This window comes from Pongo pygmaeus, chromosome 11 (assembly GCF_028885625.2).
Source record: "Pongo pygmaeus isolate AG05252 chromosome 11, NHGRI_mPonPyg2-v2.0_pri, whole genome shotgun sequence".
In the NCBI taxonomy this organism is placed as follows: Eukaryota; Metazoa; Chordata; class Mammalia; order Primates; family Hominidae; genus Pongo; species Pongo pygmaeus.
Window position 1 is genome coordinate 52,093,145 of NC_072384.2, and position 19,699 is coordinate 52,112,843.

At 39.8% G+C, this 19,699-nt stretch overlaps 2 protein-coding genes across 18 annotated transcripts in view; one reads left to right on the forward strand and one right to left on the reverse strand.

Moving 5' to 3' along the window:
- FMNL2 (formin like 2) overlaps positions 1 to 12,118 on the forward strand; it is a 314,076-nt gene extending 301,958 nt beyond the window's left edge. For 2 of the 8 annotated variants that reach the window (XM_054479310.2, XM_054479315.2), the window contains 4 exons: positions 2,232 to 2,330; positions 3,065 to 3,188; positions 5,697 to 5,822; positions 10,091 to 10,218. In XM_054479310.2, the coding sequence (XP_054335285.1) occupies positions 2,232 to 2,330; positions 3,065 to 3,188; positions 5,697 to 5,788 (315 nt within the window). In that variant the 3' untranslated portion in view covers positions 5,789 to 5,822; positions 10,091 to 10,218. Of the gene's footprint in view, positions 1 to 2,231; positions 2,331 to 3,064; positions 3,189 to 5,696; positions 5,823 to 7,720; positions 7,815 to 10,090 lie in introns of all 8 variants that reach the window. The other 6 variants (XM_054479309.2, XM_054479314.2, XM_054479313.2 and 3 more) reach the window with 3 other exon arrangements.
- A 5,550-nt stretch (positions 12,119 to 17,668) lies between these two features.
- The window catches only part of PRPF40A (pre-mRNA processing factor 40 homolog A), a 61,926-nt gene continuing 59,895 nt past the window's right edge, over positions 17,669 to 19,699 (reverse strand). For all 10 annotated transcript variants that reach the window (XM_054477202.2, XM_054477200.2, XM_054477199.2 and 7 more), the window contains one exon: positions 17,669 to 18,732. In XM_054477202.2, coding sequence (XP_054333177.1) covers positions 18,640 to 18,732 — 93 coding nt within the window. In that variant the 3' untranslated portion in view covers positions 17,669 to 18,639. The remainder of the gene's footprint in view (positions 18,733 to 19,699) is intronic.

Genomic DNA, 19,699 nt, shown 5'->3' on the forward strand with positions numbered 1-19,699 from the left:
TGTGTCTGAGTCCCAGCTCTCTGCAGAGGCCTCCCAGTTCCTGTGGACAGCAGATCTGGGTGGCATTCATGAGACAGCAGTCCCTAGCTCTGTGGAGGCTGAGGGACATTATGGTCCCTTTCTCCACCTAGCCAGTCCTCTGCCTCAGCCAGAAAACAAAGCTCTTGGCAGCCCCCTTGGGGCAAGGGAGATGCTCCAAGACATTGCTGCCCCATTGACTGTTCACCTAGGCAGGCAAGGTGAAGGACTTGAAAATCCAGGCCTCTTGTGGAATTGTTTAATGGGTAGAAGTGAGCTGTGGGCTGTGGCGAAGGTGCATGATACAGCTGAAGTTAAGGAGAGCCTGCTTGTGTAAGTCATAGCACAGGGGTTAGGACCTCTTAGACCAGCATTTCTCTAGTATGGACTGAAGGATGGTGCTTTTAAGGATGGGCACTCTCTGTTTCTTTGTGTGGATCAATAAGTGGCCCTTCCTTTAAATGGGAGGCCCTCTTGGACATAATCCAGGGCTGTGGTCTTGAAAAAGCCTATGACGCAAAGAGACATGTATCAGAAGGATTTGTCCATTTGAGAAATTACAAGAAGGCTGTTAGAAGATTTTAGCTGACCTTGGAAACACCTCATTCTATATCCTCCAGGCTTGTCTGCATGTAGCACTGATAACATTGGTGGAGGAAGGAAGAATGTTTATTGCAGAGGGGAGGAGGAATGTGGCAGGGTTCTCCACACTTTTGAGAAGTCCCGTTGGAAATAGGGGGACACTTCCCTAACACCACTAGGGGCTGAAGGCTCTGAAAAAGCATTATCGGGCCTTTTACTAAAACTCAGAAAGTCAAAATATTCCTAGCCCATCTTCCCTCAGCATGGCTTAATGTAGCAGTAGAGCTATAAGCTGCTGGTAGAAGGAACATGTCTGTGGCAGTCAGGGTGAACAGAAACACAGCACAAACTCCGTGTGCCAGACTCTGAGGATTTGCTCATGATGAGAAGGCTGCGGGCCACCAACTGCTGCCATCTGCAGTGCTTGGTAGCCCAAGCCCACTGGCTGGCTGTGTTTATGTGCTGTAGAGATAGCCTGTGATGGCCCTTGTCATCTGCTGTGCCATTTTTTTCACATAAAAACTTGTAAGTCTAAGGTCAAAAGAGAAAATATATTTTAAAATCGGCTAAGACAGGTTGGGAAGTGGCTGGGGTTTGTCTCAAAGCCTGAGGCATCAGCAGGGATATGCGTGGAGCAGAGGAAAAAAGAAGCTGTCCTTGGTGGTCTGGGCTGTGTTGGAGGTCCCAGCCTGTCCATCAGTGTGCTCCTTCCACTTCACTGTTCCTCCCTGTGATCTTCACAGCTGATTCAGTGAAGCATGTGCCAGGCAGTGATGTGACTGCCAGGATGTGTTTCTTGCCCTATACATGATGAATAGCCTTCTAGCCTGGCACTCACCTAGGGACTTTGTAGGCAGAGGTTGGGGTTTTAGGACATCATCCCTCTCATATAGACCAAAATGAAAACAAAAGGAGTGGAGACCCAAATGTAAACTTTATTACTGATAACAGCTGGGCTGGAGGATGTGGTGTCTGTGACCTTCTACTTCAGCTGCAAATTAGGTAGATGACCTATCCATCAGTTCACAGCTTGACAACTAGAGGTCTCTTCGGGGAGGCCGGCTTCAAAAGAAAGAGTGCCCAAGAGGGCTGAGCTGAGGTGAGCCTATTCACTTTCTTCTAGATTCATCAGACTAGTCACACTGCCTCCCTTGGGAAGGAGTGAGGCATGGGAGAGTCCAAGAGTGTCACTGTGGTGAGGCCCCGAAAAGAAATGAGGGTTTTCCCCTAACAATAGGCAGAAGGCAGAAGAATCTTAGATCCTGCTATCAGAGGAGCTCTAGGTAGGCAGACTGTCTCTGAAAGGAAAACAAAATCACTGAGCACAGCTGCCAGGATGGTAGGTGCCCACCAGTGTGTAGGAGAGAGACTAAGAGAAAGTTCATACAGGGAGCGATCATCAGGAAAGGACTTCTGGATGAGATGAATCTCAGCTCCCAGCTTTTAAAGAGATGTGACAGATAGTGAAGCCCAGAAGCAGAGCTAAATACAGGCATAAAGTGTAGATCTTCTCAACCTTCCATTTATTGTAATTCTCAACTCAATAAGGATGCTTGAAGAATGACTTTAAAAAATCTTGGCTGCTCTCATTTCCATTAACATGATCTTTCTGGTTCTTTTGATTTACCCAGCAAGCAGAAGAGGAAAATGAGCTGAGGAAAAAGCAGGAACAAGCTCTCATGGAAAAACTCTTAGAGCAAGAAGCTCTGATGGAGCAGCAGGATCCAAAGGTAAGAAGTACCACGCTCATGAGACAGGTCCGTGAGGAGAGGCTGAGAGGGCTCTTCAGAGCAAGCCATAGGAAGGACCAGCAAGCCAGGTGTGCCCAGGATCCTGATCACTTCCTTCTGGTGTCTGGACACTTGGCAAATGGAAATATGCTAATTGATTACTTTGTTCTGCAACCACTGGAATGAGGCTAAGAGCATGTTTGTGTAGCATATCCAAGCTTACAGACATCTGGAACTTAGTCAGATATACAGAGAGGCCACACCAGATGACCCAGTGACCAGAGGGCTTAGCATCCGGAGAAGGCTTTATGCAGATGCCCATTGGTGCTGGCCTTGATAGCTGGAGGGACTTGCTAGCAGGAATGGAGGGAACATTTCATGGACGGCAACCTCGTTAGTAGGTAAAGAGCATAAAGGCTGGCAGTCCAAAGTTGTCTTCATTGTGATCCCTGGCAACACAGTTTAAGACGTCTATGGTCATTACCAGTTGCCTCTTGTTGCTGTAGACTCCAGCCTTCTTGTTGCTGCCAGGTGAAGTTTTGTGTGTTCGTCAGTGAAAGTTTTTGTTTCCTTCCCAGAAGCTTGAGTTTTCTGCATTTGAGCAGAATGTGGGATGTGTGTGTGTTTTTGGCCGAAGCTGCTTATTAGTAACATAATGTTCAGGCACATTTTGGATTTTCACAAACTCCTAATGGGTGTTGGCCTCACTAATCTCTGCCCTTCTTTCTTCTCAGTCTCCTTCTCATAAATCAAAGAGGCAGCAGCAAGAGTTAATTGCAGAATTAAGAAGACGACAAGTTAAAGATAACAGACATGTATATGAGGGAAAAGATGGTGCCATTGAAGATATTATCACAGGTAAAAGATACTTCTTCATTGTGGCCCATGGAGATCCCACTGGCCTCATCTAGACTGGGATGCATGCAGATTTTGCAGCTTCTTTTGTCCAGGGTTGTCAAGTTCATTAGTTGACTTTATTCACACCCAGGGTGATGCAGAGAGTCTTTGAAGTCCATTTACAGCACCATGTATACTGCCCCAATACTCTGCATTGGAACCCTGTAGGTTTCAGCAGAGCTCCTTCATTTAAAGGATTTCCATTGTTATTGATATGTCATCATACTCCATTTTTTTTTTCCTCGTGGCCACACCTAGCCACCTGCCTGATTAATAAACACTGTAGACAAGACCCATTCAGCAATGTACTAATCACAGTCCATGGATGCTCTTTAAGAGCGTCTTTACTCAATTCAAAGTAACTGAAGTCAGTAGGTACTTTAATTTGGGTGAGCCAACAGGCTTCCAGCCCAGGGTTGGGAACTGGTTTTATCAGCCAAGAATTGTGTGTTAACCCAGCCTGGTTCTTGTCTGATTAAGTTAGCGTAATGCTATCTCCTCGAACCAATTCTCCCAAATTTCTGTACTTCCTTTTACAGATCAGAATAATAACTTGCGCACTAGTTGTAGAGGCAGCAAGTGACTTTTCTTTCATGTCTGTTGCACATGAATGTTGCTTATAAGCTTCCAGATGCTTACAACTTTTTTATAATGGGACAGTCCAATAATATGCAGATGTACTGAAAATAGTATGATGAGGTCCCATGTATCCCTCATCCATTTCAACAATTACGAACTCATGGCCAATCTTGTTACAGGTACACTCTACCTACCCCCATATCCAACCCTGGACAACCAAGACGTAGAATTTCACTTGGAAATATTTCAGTATGTATCCTCAAAAGATGAGGACTCTTAAAAAATAAAAACAAAAACATACTTTACACCATTATCACATCTGAGAATCCCTTAATATCAAGTATCTAGTCGTTAGTTCACATTTCCCCAATTGACCTGATTTTTAAAAATAGAATTCCTAGAGTCTTGATGTCTCATTTCTTTTTTTTTTTTGAGATGGAGTCTTATTCTGTTGCCCAGGCTGGAGTGCAGTGGTGCTATCTCAGCTCACTGCAAGCTCCGCCTCCTGGGTTCACGCCATTCTTCTGCCTCAGCCTCCCCAGTAGCTGGGACTACAGGTGCCCACCACCACGCCTGGCTAATTTTTTGTATTTTTAGTAGAGATGGGGTTTCACCGTGTTAGCCAGGATGGTCTCGATCTCCTGACCTCGTGATCTGCCTGCCTCGGCCACCCAAAGTGCTGGGATTACAGGCGTGAGCCACCGTGCCCAGCCTGTCTCATTTCTTGTTATAGCTTAGTGAACATTGTACATTGGGATCCTAAATGGTCAAAACCACAAATTTTTTTCTCAACAGCTCAAACCCAGGGAAATTAAATACATAGGTTAGGTGATTAGGTAGATTAGATAGATTAAAAAGGAAGTCAATAATGAATTCCCTTCCAGATTAAAGCAGTGTAGGTCTTAGATAGTAAGTGGCTGATGAAAACGCCACTCTACACATGGCACACACACTCTGCACAGGTGTGCCTATTGGTCTCTCAGTGTACATAGTGCAGTGGCTTATAGATGCCCCCCAGATAAAACCTTCATTGTAGCACTCTCCTTGTCTCCTCCATGCTGGGGGAGAAACTCCACCCTGAGCAAGACCAGGAGCAGAGCTCCTTCCTAGGTAAGCACTTTTTGGTCTCAGTGCCATAAAATGAACTTGTAGTTAGGGAAGCATCCAGCCTTGCTCATTAAGAACTTGGAGTTCCTGGCCGGGTGAGGTGGCCCATGCCTGTAATCCTAAGCACTTTGGGAGGGTGAGGCAGGTGGATCACTTGAGGTCAGGACTTCGAAACCAGCCTGGCCACATGGTGAAACCCCATCTCTACTAAAAATACAAAAATCTTAGCCGGGCATGGTGGCTGGTATCTGTAATCCCAGCTACTTGGGAGGCCGAGACAGGAAATTGCTCGAACCTGGGAGGTGGAAGTTGCAGTGAGCTGAGATCGTGCCACTGCATTCCAGCCTGGGCAACAGAGGGAGACTCTGTCTCAAAAAAACAAAACAAAACAAACACAAAAACCAAAGAACTTGGAGTTCCTTTTTCATTAGTATGTCCTCCATCCCAATTACACCTGGCTTTATAAAATGAATGGAATGTACATTTTCTATTTGCTTGATCTAAGTCATTAATCTACTAGAAGAGGGGAATGAGTATCTGTTTATAGGGCAGTTTTTATCCTCCTTGGAGTATTTTTCATTTTCTGACCCACCCCAAAGCCCCAGATAAATTCCTTTGTACCTTTATGAACTTGAGTATATATTGCCTTCCCCCTTTCCTGCCCGTCTCCCCCACCCCCATCCCCAGGTATGATTAACAATGCACTAACCATGTACTAATGCAATAGATCTTGGCTTTTTATTCTCTTCTGTTTGTGTTGTTTGGCTGTCATTTTCAATGCAGTGCTGAAGACTGTGCCCTTTACTGCTCGCACCGCCAAGCGTGGCTCTCGGTTTTTCTGCGAACCTGTTCTCACTGAGGAATACCATTACTAAACTATTACTCTTTCTCACCTGATGCTCTTAAAAGGTTGCTACAGGTTTTTTGATGTCTTATGTCCCCCTCTGTGTGTCTGTCAGGGCCCACCAACATGCTAGCATGGAATTGCCATCTCCATCATGTTATATTTTGTGTTGTTCTCATGCTGCATGGTTTTGCATTTCAATTATTATTGCTCACTCACTGCCACTTTCAATACATGTATGTATTCACATTGCTGTAAAAGTCTGGGTGTGTTTGACAGTTGAATTCATAGAATTGTTCACAGAAATTTTCAGAAAAATAGAGCAAAAATAGTAAGAGCACTTCTTTGAGAATCAGGATTGGTACCAAGTAGATTGCTTATAAGATTTTTGAGCTAATGTCCTTCAACATATCCATTAATAACAATAACTGCTATACCTAACGTGTGTTAAGAACTTACTGTGTTCAGGTTGGATGCAGTGGCACATGCCTGTAATTCCAGTACTTTGAGAGGCTGAGGCAAAAGGATCACTTGAGCCCAGGAGTTTGAGACCAGCCTGGGTAACATAGTGAAGCCCCATCTTTACAAAAAATACAAAAATCAGCTGGGCGTGGTGGTGCACACTTGTAGTCCCATCTACCTGGGAGGCTGTGTTGGGAGCATTGCTTGAGCCCAGGAGGTGGAGGTTGCAGCGAGTGGAGATCCCACCACTGCACTCCAGCCTCAGCAACAGAGTGAGACCCTGTCTCAAAAAAACAAACAAACAAAAAACCCAAAACATACTGTTCTAAGTAGGCTTACAGATATTAACCTAGCCCTTTTATCCTATACCCAGTTAATATGCTTTGATAGCATAATCACCTGCCATATGAAAGTGCTCAGGAATGCAAAGTGCTCTAAAGTGCAAAATGACTTGCAGAAGGAACTGTGAACTAGCACAGATGCAAATCAGGCCTTTCTTAAGTCTCTTATACGTCCATAGCATGATGGAACTCGTAATACAAGCTTAACACAGGGAGCCCTTTTAACCTAGCTTGTATATGTAGATATAGGCAATCCATAGCTTTATGACACCCTACTTTAGTAGGCCACCTCTATTCCTTCTGAATGTCATGCCCATGTTCAACTATCAGTAATTCCATGTTGGAGCAAAGCTGTGAGGCAGGACATCAATACAAAGGCTTAGGTCCTCCCACTGTCTTATCTCATTCACGCATCTTCACCGGTAGCTCTGTTCCATGTCAAACCCAGGCTATTTCTTCTGTGATCAGATCATATCTTGACCTGCTTCTTTGGTCAGGATGGTGGCACCAGAAATACTAACAGCAAATATCATTGGAAAATGCCACTGTTTTTAAATTGGGGGGGAAGAAAAAGGATCAAACTTTTCAAAGTAACTCCCTGGGCACAGTTTTTGATGCCTAATAAGAAATGAACTTCTCTCCAGTATCTAGTTGATTAGAAAAGAGACAAGGGAAGCACATACTCTAAATGGACATAGCCATTGAATCCTATGCTGAGATTGACATGGAATTGGGTATGTGTTTATTTTGTGGCATAACTATTCTATGAATTGCACTTATGTATGTTCTTCTATCTCTGATATCAAAGGACATAGAGTGTCATTGCCTGCTCTGCAGTGTACTTACCCACCAGTGCTTATTAACATGCTAGAAAACTGTCATCTGCTTGGCTGATGTTTGCTATCAGTTTTGCTGCTGGACTATATCTTTCTGGAGCCAATCTTCAAAGCAGCTTGGAACTGGGTGGTCAGAGAGCTGGGTGGGAAGATGCACTCATCCTTCCCTTATTTGATCTAACACTTCTTGTAGTAATGGCTTCCCATTCTCTTCTTCTGTTGGCTAACATGCCTGGGAGTGTTGAGCACTAAATTGAGTTGCTTTCCATTTTCATCCCATTTTTTCTTAACCATCATTTTGTGTTTTTGTTTTTTTCTGTTTAGCCTTAAAGAAGAATAATATCACTAAATTTCCAAATGTTCACTCGAGGGTAAGGATTTCTTCTAGCACACCGGTGGTGGAGGATACACAGAGCTGGCAAGCATCACTTTTTACTTAGCTTCCTCCTCTCTCTGTATGCAGATCAATGGTTTCAATCTATGGCTGAGGGTAATACTGGTGAGAATCTGACCAGGGAGTTTTTGTACCTCACATTCCAATGATGCAGGGATTGAGCCTCTCTATTGGACTCTTTCTCGGCCTGCTTTTAAGTTCTCAAGTGTGATGGCTTGGGCAAGGGTATTTGCTGATGATTGTATTTGCTTTGAGTGTTGGGCTGTCCTTCCCTTACCCCTGTCTTGGCCTTTGAGTTACTCAGTTAAACCCATTTTGATCTGAAGCGACTGAAAGCAGGTCCTGGCCAGGTAACATTACAGCCTTTAAAGGATTAAGATCTTTAGAACTAATTGCTCAGAGGATGAAGAACCACAAAGCTGCATATGAGGCAAAAGTGTAATTCTGGCCTTCCATTACCAGTGTGGGCTAGGAAGCAGAGGCTTGAGAGGATTGGGGTATACAAAACTATTTTTTCCTTAAATTTAAGAGTAGAGGCTGGGCATAGTGGCTCACACCTGTAATCTGTAATCCCAGCACTTTGGGAGGCCGAGGCGGGCAAATCTCTTGAGTTCAAGATCACCCTGGGCAATGAAGCAAAACCCCCGTCTCTACAAAAAAAAAAAAAAAAAAAACAAAAAAAACGAAAGTTAGCCAGGCATGGTGGCAAATGCCTGTAGCCCAGCTACCCAGGAGGCTGAGGTGTGTGGATCCCTTGAGCCCAGGAGGTGGGTGCTGCAGTGAGCAGAGATCCACCACTACTACACTCCAGCCTCAGTGACAGAGACTGTCCTCCCCTCACAACCCCCCCCCCCCCAGAAAAGAGTAGGGCAGGGTCACACAAATTCCAATGAGTCAAGGAGCCAGGAAGGTAACAGGCCTGGTAGGAACTGTGCTGAACCTAGAGCACAGATCTTAGCTCCAGCTTCTTTTTGCTGTGTAGGAACTGGAGCCCGGTTTTGCCAGATCTTCCAGTTTTTCAAAAGAAGCCAGAAACCCTGGTCTTTATGTTGATTACCAATTTAAACATCAGGAAACTGTACATGTGAGGGGAGGGGGCGCACAGTGGAGCAAAGATTCTGTGGGTCAAATGTGGTCCATCAGCTCCATTTTCAACTTGTTGAGTAAATAAGGGGATACAAAAGATTCAATTTGGTTTAATTCTGTTGTTTGTATTTCCTTTTCTAAAGATAGCATGTATTCTAGCAGAAGTCAACAATACTAAGTTAATGAAAGGGAAGTAAATACTAATTAAACAAGAGGAAAAGTATAAAGCCTGCTTTACTTTTTTCACTATGCCCTGACTTCATCAAAGGGAGGCTGCATAGCCTAGCCTGCTGGCTAGCTACCTGACTTACTCAAGAAAGCATGCCTTCATACTGAGTTCTTGTATAAAATTCCTCTGCTCCTCCCACTTCATCCTGACAGAGCAATGCCTATTTGGACTGGTATGCAGTGATTGACTCAGTCATTTAACAAGGATTTTCTTATGCAGGAGGGCCCACACAACTTCTTCTTGCTGACGTAACATAAAAAATATTGGGTGGTAGAGCTCAGTAGTCCCCACTTCTCAGGAGGCTGAGGTGGGAGAATCGCTTGAGACTGGTTCAAGTCTGGCCTGGACAACATAACAAGACCCCATTTCTTAAAAAAAAATAGGTGGCAGAAAAGGATGCCAGGGAATAGATTATTATTTTGGTTTAGATTTAATGGTTAATTGAACATCATTTTGTTTAAAATTTACAAAATAATAAACTCAGCTAGCTTAATGGAATGAAAATAATAGCAGCCCTTATCTGCAAACTGAAAGTCTTTAGGTTCTTGTTAAAACTGCGAGGAAAAGATGGGACAGGACAGTCTGCTTTATTAATTTTGCAGTTTAAAATTTATTGCAATTACTGTTTATTCATTCAGGCTTCCAGAATAAAAACAAAACAAAAAAATTAAGCTACAGCTGCTTCTAATTTAAGAAACATTTCAAAAAAAGACTTCAGCTAGGCTCTGGCCAGTGACAGAAATAATCTATATATTTTTCTCTCAAAGTCCTAGAATCCTACCAGTATTACATCCTGTTTTGTTTGATTGTAAATATTGAAGGCAAATGTTTTATGTCTTTGATTCAATGCTCGGTGAGTTTGAAGGGCCCATTAGCTGACTTTTCTACACAAGCTGCTTTGATTGGCTGCCAGCTGGCCTTTGTCTTGCTTAGACACATGCTATTAAAGGTTGCTGTTCTCTCACTGGCACTCTCCCCTTTACAGATCTTAGAAACCAACCATACAGACGAGCCGATGCGGTGAGGAGAAGCGTCAGGCGGCGCTTTGATGATCAGAACTTGCGTTCTGTTAATGGTGCCGAAATAACAATGTGAACCTGAGACCGGCCTGCATGAATACAGGGTGTGCGTGAATGAAACTGCCCACATGAACTTTATGTGCTACCATTTAACTGCAGCCTTGAACACACAAAAAAATATTCTTAAGGGCTCAGATTTAGCAAACACAAAAGAATTTTAAAATGAGCTCTCCTTTCAACCCTTGTTAACAAGTGCCTAAAAATGGAAGTACCTGTTCAGATTAATCAAAGCAATAGGATTTGATTTGATTAGGTATCTTTTTACACCAGTATGTTATTGTTTTTTTAACCAAAATGTAAAGTTCTTATTAAACTCATTACCTGCCATTGTGATTGTCCCATCATGGCCCACCTGGTTTCCTGATGTTGTAAATAACATCAATGCATCTGCTGTGGGTCCTTTGCTGAGATGTCTTTGAAGGAATTTTGTTTTAGCCATATCCATCAACTTTGTATTTTACTTGCAACTTGGAAGAAGGAAAAGTCACATGATGAAACTCCTTTTGTCTATAACCAGGCCCTGGCAAAGTGCAAACAGGATGCAATTGCAGTGGCACAAAAGTCACTCAATGCTTTGTTTCCAGTTTCACATTCTGCTACTTCTGTGCTAGAGAAGGATGCCCTGTGAGAGGCACTCACCGGTGTGAATGTGGGGATACAGTGTAGAAGACTTATTTGCAGTACTGTGTTCTTCAGCTAGAGGCAGCTTTTTAAATAATGCAAGTGTATTTATTAGCATTAAAATTAACATCTCAGTAATCAGCATTAGCATTTCTGAGGACCATTATTAATTCTGAGAACAGAAATTGGTGCCTTGCAAGGAAGTTTACTAGCTCTATCAACAAGCATTCAAGGTTACATCTGCTAGCAGAGTAGTGTTAGGAACCTGGCCTTATTCTCCTCTGACAATCGCAATTTTTTCTTATTTTTTGTAAATTTGAGAAGATACACTTGGCATCGTGTATCGAGGCTAACTTGTTCATGCATTTCCCAGACTGCTTATGGAGAATTGCAGTTTAAGTTGCTGAAAAGTATTAACATGGTATGAAGCTTAAATAATACGTAATGGGACTAGGCCTACTAAGCCACTGTTATTTTTCCTTCCTCTCTGGCAGGGCACTTGATCCATTCCAAAGTCAAAAACTGGACTGAAGCTAAATTTGTACTTTTCATAATATACATTCTGCTTCTGGCTTATCTTCTTGGTACATCAATATATTAATTGTAAAGTTTATTGTATAGTATTTAACCGCTGAAGTTCCTATTTTATGTTGTGCTTATGTGAACCCCTTGGTGAAGGTCCCTTTTCCTTGGATGTGTAGTTATATGATCTTTTTAAATGTACAGATATTTTGCTATAAAATCGGTGCAGTTTTTTATGGTTTTTACACTTCTCTTTAATTCCCACCTAAGCCTCTGGGTAATATTGTAAATATTGTTTTAAAATGCATCAGCCTATGCTATACAATCTGAATGTTATTTTAACTTATAGTTTTTTTTTTAATATATATATTTAACTACAAGGACAGTTTAGGGAACAAGTTACCTACCACATTTCACTTTAGTGTACCTATTTACAGAAAGATTAAACTGCCACCTGCGGGCACATTCCCATAAATGTGTACTTTAAAAAGAACATGCCAAGATTTTGTCTTTCTGTGGACTCAACATTCACTTTGATTAAAAATAGCAATTTGACCAAGTTGGACTTCCACTACAAAGCAGCTGTTTTCCAAAGTTCAATGCTGACATATATATATTAAAATAATTGCCTATTTATTAACCATCTACAAACAGACAATGTTGGCATGTTCTTTTCTGTTTGTCTATTAATGGGCCTGCTTCTTAGCAATATTAGAATGTTTTATAAAAGCAATTCATGTTACTTTTCTGGTCTTTTCATGGCATATGAGCAAATAAACTATTTACACTACTATTCTGTAATATGTCGTAATCTTTCAATGGTACAATTTAGGGGGTTTTAGCAATATTATGTAGACTTACCTTCTAGAAACAGATATATCTTGCTATTTGAACTCAGAATCCAAATATACTTGGTAAACTTCACGAAGGATTCCTCCCTATGGGAACTCTTGACCGCTTGCTATATAAAACATAGACAATGGATCTTGGAAGTGAGACTACATCTCCAAAATTGCATTTATAAACATACATACACCTTCTGGATAAACAACAGCACCTTTGTTTGGTGAAATGCCACAATGCCCCCAGCAGCCCCACCAAATGTTTCAATTAGGATGTTGTACAAATAAAGATAATAGGCTATGTATTAACTGCATAGTTAACCCTGCACCCAATAACCATACCAGTTGGCAAGGTACACAAGCAGTTTGGCCCCCACTGCACAAACAGTTGTAATAAAACTCCCAGTCATCAAAAGTTTATGTGTAACATTTCATATGTTCTTTTTATGGAAACAAGGAAAATTTTGAATTTTAGAATACCTTTCAAGTGGCTTAAATTTAGAGGCATATAAATTATAGTCAGTCATTTAAGGAATTATAATATATAATTATTGTCACAACTACCACAGTGTACTTTGCATTGGTCACACACAGCTGCTTACAGATTAAAGGCAATAATCTTTATTCCTCACAAGAAGCCTGTGAGGTATTTAACACTGTTGTGCACATTGGGAAACTGACTCAGCAAACTGACTTGCCCAGGGTGCAATCTAATAAATGCCTATAATAAAGCCTTAGGTCTTTTGTTCCCAATTCAGTGCACTTTCCACTAAACCAGTTATAAAATGTAAATGTGTTTGTTAGAAGCTTTATTTTATGAAAGAGAGAAAAAGTCTTGTGATCAGTAAGGATCTCTAGTTTGTTTTACCATCAGACTGGTGCCTAATGGTAAAAGAAAGAAAAATCTTTTAATATTCCACAAATTCAGAATGTTTTCAAACTCAACTACAGCAGTTAAGTTCAAATGAGGCAGACAGAGTAACATTCATCTTTCTTTTAAAAGGTATTTACCAATGACTTTGAATTAAATACTCACGTTCCCCGTTCCCCACTCCCCATCATCTAACACTGAAATTCACGGCAGTGCCCAGTGGCCATCCTGACTCAACTCTGCTCTCAATAGAACGGGGCTTGATACCCAACACTGACTCTGCTTTGGTTCAACATACTGGAATCTTCTCTGTAGAATGAGGTGATTTTACACTGGAAAATAGATACACTTACTTATACTCGCTCCATAATCCACATTTTGTTTGTTAGACAGACAAGGTCTGGCTCTATAACCTAGGATGGAATGCAGTGCTACAATCTCGGCTCAGGGCAACCTCTGCCTCTCGGGCTCAAGCCATCCTCCTACTTCAGCCTCCCGAGTAGCTGGCACTATAGACACGCACAGCCACACCTGGCTAATTTTTCTAGAAATAGGGTTTTGCCGTGTTGCCCAGGCTGGTCTCAAACTCCTGAGCTCAAGTGATCTGCCTGCCTCGTCCTCCCCAAGTGTTGGGATTACAGGCACAAACCATTGTGCCCAGCCACACATACCTATTTTAATGTTTGATAAAACTCTTCTTAGCCCTAATGTATTTCCTAATTTTTATCAGAAATGTCTCCAAAGATGAATTTACCAGATTTCATCAAAAGGATTTGTTTTTCCATTTCTTTTTAAACTAATAGCCCATCTATGCCCAAGAAAAATTTGAAGCAAGAAACAAACATGTACATGAAATAAGTGATGGGTTTTTTTTTTTTTTTTAAGTCTTTTTATCAAGAAAAAGAGGAATTACACTGAGAAAACATAACGTGGGCCTCCAGCAACTCTCACAGCATAGAGCTTGCTGCCTGAGTGGTGCTTAAAGGAAAAAACTGACACAAATCCAATTTAGTAAAAGATGATACCATTTTTTCTAATAAATTATATTTATTTACAAAAGGTCTAATTTTATATAACTATGAGGTTCTTTACATCAGAATAATATATAAACAGAGGTGAAAATCTGGTAATTACAAACACAGAAAATAGAAACCTTGGTCCCTTATTACTCACCTTTCAGAACAAGTCCTTGGCTCAGTTGTAGAGGTGGGGAAGGCCAACACCTACTGAAGTTTGCAGGCAGGAGCCCCCAAAAATGTTTATAAATAACACATTTAGATACCCTAAGGAACAGCAGTGAAGAATAGCATCAAGGAATGGCTTAGTTTGAATTTGATCTAATTCACCAGCCACTCACTGTTTCATTTGTCCACGACTAGGGGCAGGAAGGATTAGCCAGTATGAATGTCAACTTTACAAGTAGGGTAATTACCATCAAATTAACAATTACCAATCACTAGCACTGAGATGGGTTTGAACTAGATCCTACTGAGAATCACAAAAGCAGTTTTGATAGTCTTAAGCTATTATAGCTAGGTGTCTTAAAATTGAGGGTTAGGGAGAATGTGTGGGTAATTAGAGCAAAATCATCTTACTTTCCACCTCACGTTTAAGACAGCTCCAAAAAACTGAGTGCCTGACATGTCACCATGTTTCAGCCCTATTCAAAAATAGCCCAAAATGATTAGTTTTCAACTTTAAATTGTATGTTCTCACAAGTTTTGGACATGTCTGAAGTAAAAGCTAAGGTACAGTCACTAGACCTTATTTTGGGTGCACTTCAATTATGACTGTGACTTTAGTGGTGGGTTAGTATGGTTTATTGCAATGATGCTTTTTTAAGCCCTTTAATACAGATGATGGGTACCATGGATGCCAGATGAATACATATTTCAACTAGTATTTTACATTCATTCCAAAAGTGCCTATTATATGCCAGGCACTGTCCTATCCTACAAGGATATGTAACAGTAAATGAACCAGATAAATCCCTGCCACCGAGGAACTTACATGACCACCAGTTAAAGTCGAAACAATTGGAAGAGTAATGTAAGAATAAGGATGATAAGAATCATCAGACTGGTATACGCCATTACCAGAAGCACAGAATGAGATTATAAGCCTGTTAGAACAGTTCCATGAAAGTAAGACATTATTTTGCTTTCATGTAAAATGAGTGTAATTTTATGTAGAGAATGTAGGATGGTTGAATTAAAATCTACCTAACACTGACAGAAATATATACCCAAAGGAAAATAAAAAGTCTCAGATTTAAGATAGAAGGAATTAATGTACTTTGCTTCATTTTGTTTAGAAACAGTTTTAAAAGCTGAAGTTTTTTAGTTTTATAATTTACATTTAAATTACATAATATACTTAAATATCCTTTTTTAAAAAAGCATTCATCACTCCTCCCTGGGTACTATGTGATTACAAATAGTTTTCTCTTACATAGCATCTAAGCTTAAAAAAAAAAAAACTCTTCATATAAAGGGGTTACTCCTTTCTGGATGCAAAAATAAGAGTGGCTGCATAGCCAGCACTCAGCTGTAAGACCAGAAGAAAACCGGGAACATTTAGACAAATGTTTTTTAAAGCATATAACCAAATTATATAATTGAATGAAAACTGAATTACACAGTTTGAAACTGAAAACTTTCCAGAAAAATGCACACAGATTTTTTTCTAGGAGTTTTTACAGTTTCTTCATCCTACCATTAACTGATTCCCTTACTTTAGGACAATCCTTTTTCATGTTATAGCTGTACGAAGTGAGGCCCATAAGCAAAAGTCAAAAGATGACAAAGCTGTGACAAATCCTTATCAAATTTACTGGGAGGCATAAAATGCACTTTTGAAGTTGGAAAACATCAATAACTTATATGCTGAAGCTACTCTGGCTAATGATAACAAAATGCCAGCTACTATGTTGAAAAAAATGTGGTGGGACCACTGCTTTTATTTAAAAGCATTACATTATTTAAATTCACTTAGGAAGAGTGTATACTTCATACTTGATCAGCTTAATTATCTAACTTTTCATACAAATTCAATTTTCACACAAAGAAATATGAACTGGGAGAAAAAAATATTTAAAGTCCTGATTCTGAATAACTATGATATTAAATGTATAAGTGAATCTGATCTAATAGTTCATTAGTATTAATGACACCGAGGGAAGACAAACCCTCAACATTTTCCTAAGACTCCAAGGCTTTAATGAAAAGTATAAATTCCCCTTATCTGAAAATAAACACACTTTCCTGTTTTAACATATTTAACTCTAATAGAACCAATATTCCAAGACGTTTCAGTTTTTACCAAATTGAAGATTTAAAAACATAACCTATTAGTTTAAAAATATTCACAGAGAACAAAATCTTATCACCTGTGCCTTCAGACTGTCAAGTATCTTTCTGGCAACTAAATCCCATTTGATGGGATCCTGAAAGGTAGACAAAGGATCACAGTCACTTAAATTACATCTTTTATGGCAAGGATGTTGCATTTTGAATTGCAATTGGTTTACTACTATGGTTGTTTTTAAGTCAAATAATTTTCATGGGTGAACTACAGGGAAACTTTATATTGTTTATATTGTAGGGATTTGCGGTTATAGTAAGATTATCTCTGTAAGAAATACAGGAATCTATTTTGAGGACATGCTAAAACACATCAATAGCTTTTTATTTAAATAGAAAAATCAAAACTTTAAAGTTGTACTTTAGAAATCATTCATGGAAGTAATTAATGTTTTTTACAGATTCTAAGATTCTTTTGTGAAACATCACTAGTATATATTTGCCAGTATCAAATGCATACTTTAAAGATTTGCCACTGACTTCCATGTCAAGTGATTGACATGATTAGCAATATTAACTCACTACAATGGGACCTCTGAAAATTGAGTCTAGACAACTCCCTGTTGCCAAAGTTACTATGTGTTTTGGCTCTAATATACAGTAGGAGACTAATCTCAAGCAATTTGATTACTTCACATTTTCTCCAAGATGAGTCTTCCTACAAGCCTGGTCATATTTCACAGCAGAAAAATGACTTGGGAGACAAAATGAGAAACAATCCCCTCACCCACCCACCCGCCTTCAGCCTTTAAAGAGTAGACATTATATTTAATTCAAACGGGGCAAAATGGGAAAGAGACACTCTGGTCAGGCCCACTTTCAAAACTCAATAGGATGGGTAAGAAAAAAACTTTTTGTTCTTCTAAATCCCAACTTGAAATAGGATCTCTTCAAGTGTACACATTAAAAGAATAACACAGATAATACCAAAGAATAGGTGCTAAAGTTTACTTATTTACTTAAAAAATCTCCTGCACTGAAGGAAAATAGTATAAATTACATTACCAACCTTCAAAAGTTAGCATGTAAAGAGTATTCTGTCTTCAAACCACAGCCTCTCTAAAATAGTCTGTAAAAAATTCATAGGTGAAAAACAAATCTAGGGACCTCAAGTGCACTGATTTTAATATTCTTAAATATTAAAAAAGGAAAGTAAACTAGCGGTGTGGGTAGGATGAAGCAAAATTTCAGGGATTTAGTACCTTTAAAATGATCATACAATTTCTTTAGAGCTGAGCAGTTTAAGTAGAAATAAATACTAGTACACACTAGAAGAGAAGGTTTAATAATTGATAAAAATGTACAAAAATATTCAAATCAGAAATGCTTTAGAATGTGTACCACGAAGTCAATACTTCTCAGTGAGTAGGGAAGGCAAAATACTTCCTCAATAGCGGGGAAAAAAAAGCAAGAGAAAGACTGAATTTAGAAAAAAAAGACAACTGTTAAAGAAAATGTTTAACTTTTTTTTTTTTTTTTAGACAAGGATATTGCAACTATCACTTAAAGTCTGGTGGCACATTCTTTAGTAGGTCCTTAAGGCAATATATTTAAATTAATTTACAATTTGATTTGATGTTAAAGTTTTTTTAAACATCACCTCAAAATAGATGCTCAAAATAATGCCCTCACAATAGCCTTTGTAAAATGTATTCAGATGTTTGATAAAAAATAATGGTGGCTTTATATTACAGTAGTGCTCATTAGCACCACTATAATTAAGGGTCTACCAAGTTTCCAGCAAAACCACCTGTTTCTTAGGAGTTTCACCATAAAAGATCACATTGGCTTTAACCAGTTGGGTAGTGCACAAAAAAGCAGTTTTTATCAGTTGCTGGTGCTTTTTTTGTACTACTATATTATCAAAAAATTTTTCATTATATCTTCAAAATCCAGCTTCTATAAAGTAAATCAAATCACCTCATGACTTAGATTTTAGAACAAAGTAGAGACATCTGCAGTTATCAGTAAATTGCCACCTTTAATCCATCCTACAGTGCCCTGTGAAAGGGTCACAGAAAGACAGTTATGACTGTATGAAAATATGATTCTTGATACAGAATCAAAAGTTATTTTCAATTTCCTTTGCTTTTATAAAGTCCACGATAACAATACTTAAATGCACTTTTTTTCCTGTGATATAATTAAAACCCAGTGTTATTTCAGTTGAACTTAAAATAGAGTCCCTGGTCTGAATCAGACTTTAAATCATACTGTAAACATATATTTGGTATAATTTATTGATCATCATCCAGTTGCTCCAAAAGGGTTCTTCTGCGCTTTTCCAATTCCCCTTCACTCAGTTCGCTGCCAGAAGTATCCCAATTACCCTGAAAAGACAGTGATTACAATTATAGTTGACATCAGTACTCAGAGGTTTATGGGCTGAGCCTTTGAAAAAAGAATCCAGTAGCTATATAAACTCTCCTCCAAAGAAACACATTTCACAGGGTTTAAAGACTGTGTGAATATGAAGCAATATTTCCATTTAATGGAAGCTAGGTATTCATTTCCTAGATAATATATTCCTTGCTAATTTTTTTTTTTTTTGAGACGGAATCTTGTTCTTGTCAACCAGGCTGGAGTGCACTGGCACGATCTCGGCTCACTGCAACCTCTGCCTCCTGGGTTCAAGCAATTCTCCTGCCTCAGCCTCCTGAGTAGCTGGGATTACAGGCGCCTGCCACCAAGCCCGGCTCATTTTTGTATTTTTAGTAGAGATGGGGTTTCACCATGTTGGCCAGGCTGGCCTCTACTCCTGACCTTGTGATCTGCCCACCTCGCCCTCCCAAAGGGCTAGGATCACAGGTGTGAGCCACCACACCCGGCCTATTCCTTGCTAATTTTGTAGCTTTCCCCTGGTTCCAAAAGTATTATCACAGAAACAGAAGTAGTATGCTTTAAGCATATGGATTCCTGTGCCAAATAAATACACAAGACTTATGAGGAGGACAAGATTTAGGCTGAACAAACAAAAATAATACTGCACCGTAAGACACAACCTTTGAAAAGTGGATAGTTCACATATCGTCCTCTTTCATTCATTCCAGGGATTTCATTTAACCCACCATAAGCTGCTAGAAAGTACAAAGGAAGCATTCACTCTTCACTTACGATGTGACTCAGACTCACCTGTTTCAGCTCTAAAAAAAAACCCACCCTATACCAACGAATCAGAATATCCAGAGATCCCTAATAGGGTTTTACCTACATAGTTTATGCTCTCCAGTGATGATTCATAGGCATTTACCCTTGCTAAACCCACAGCATTTGCATTATTAGGCTCTGTCATTCATA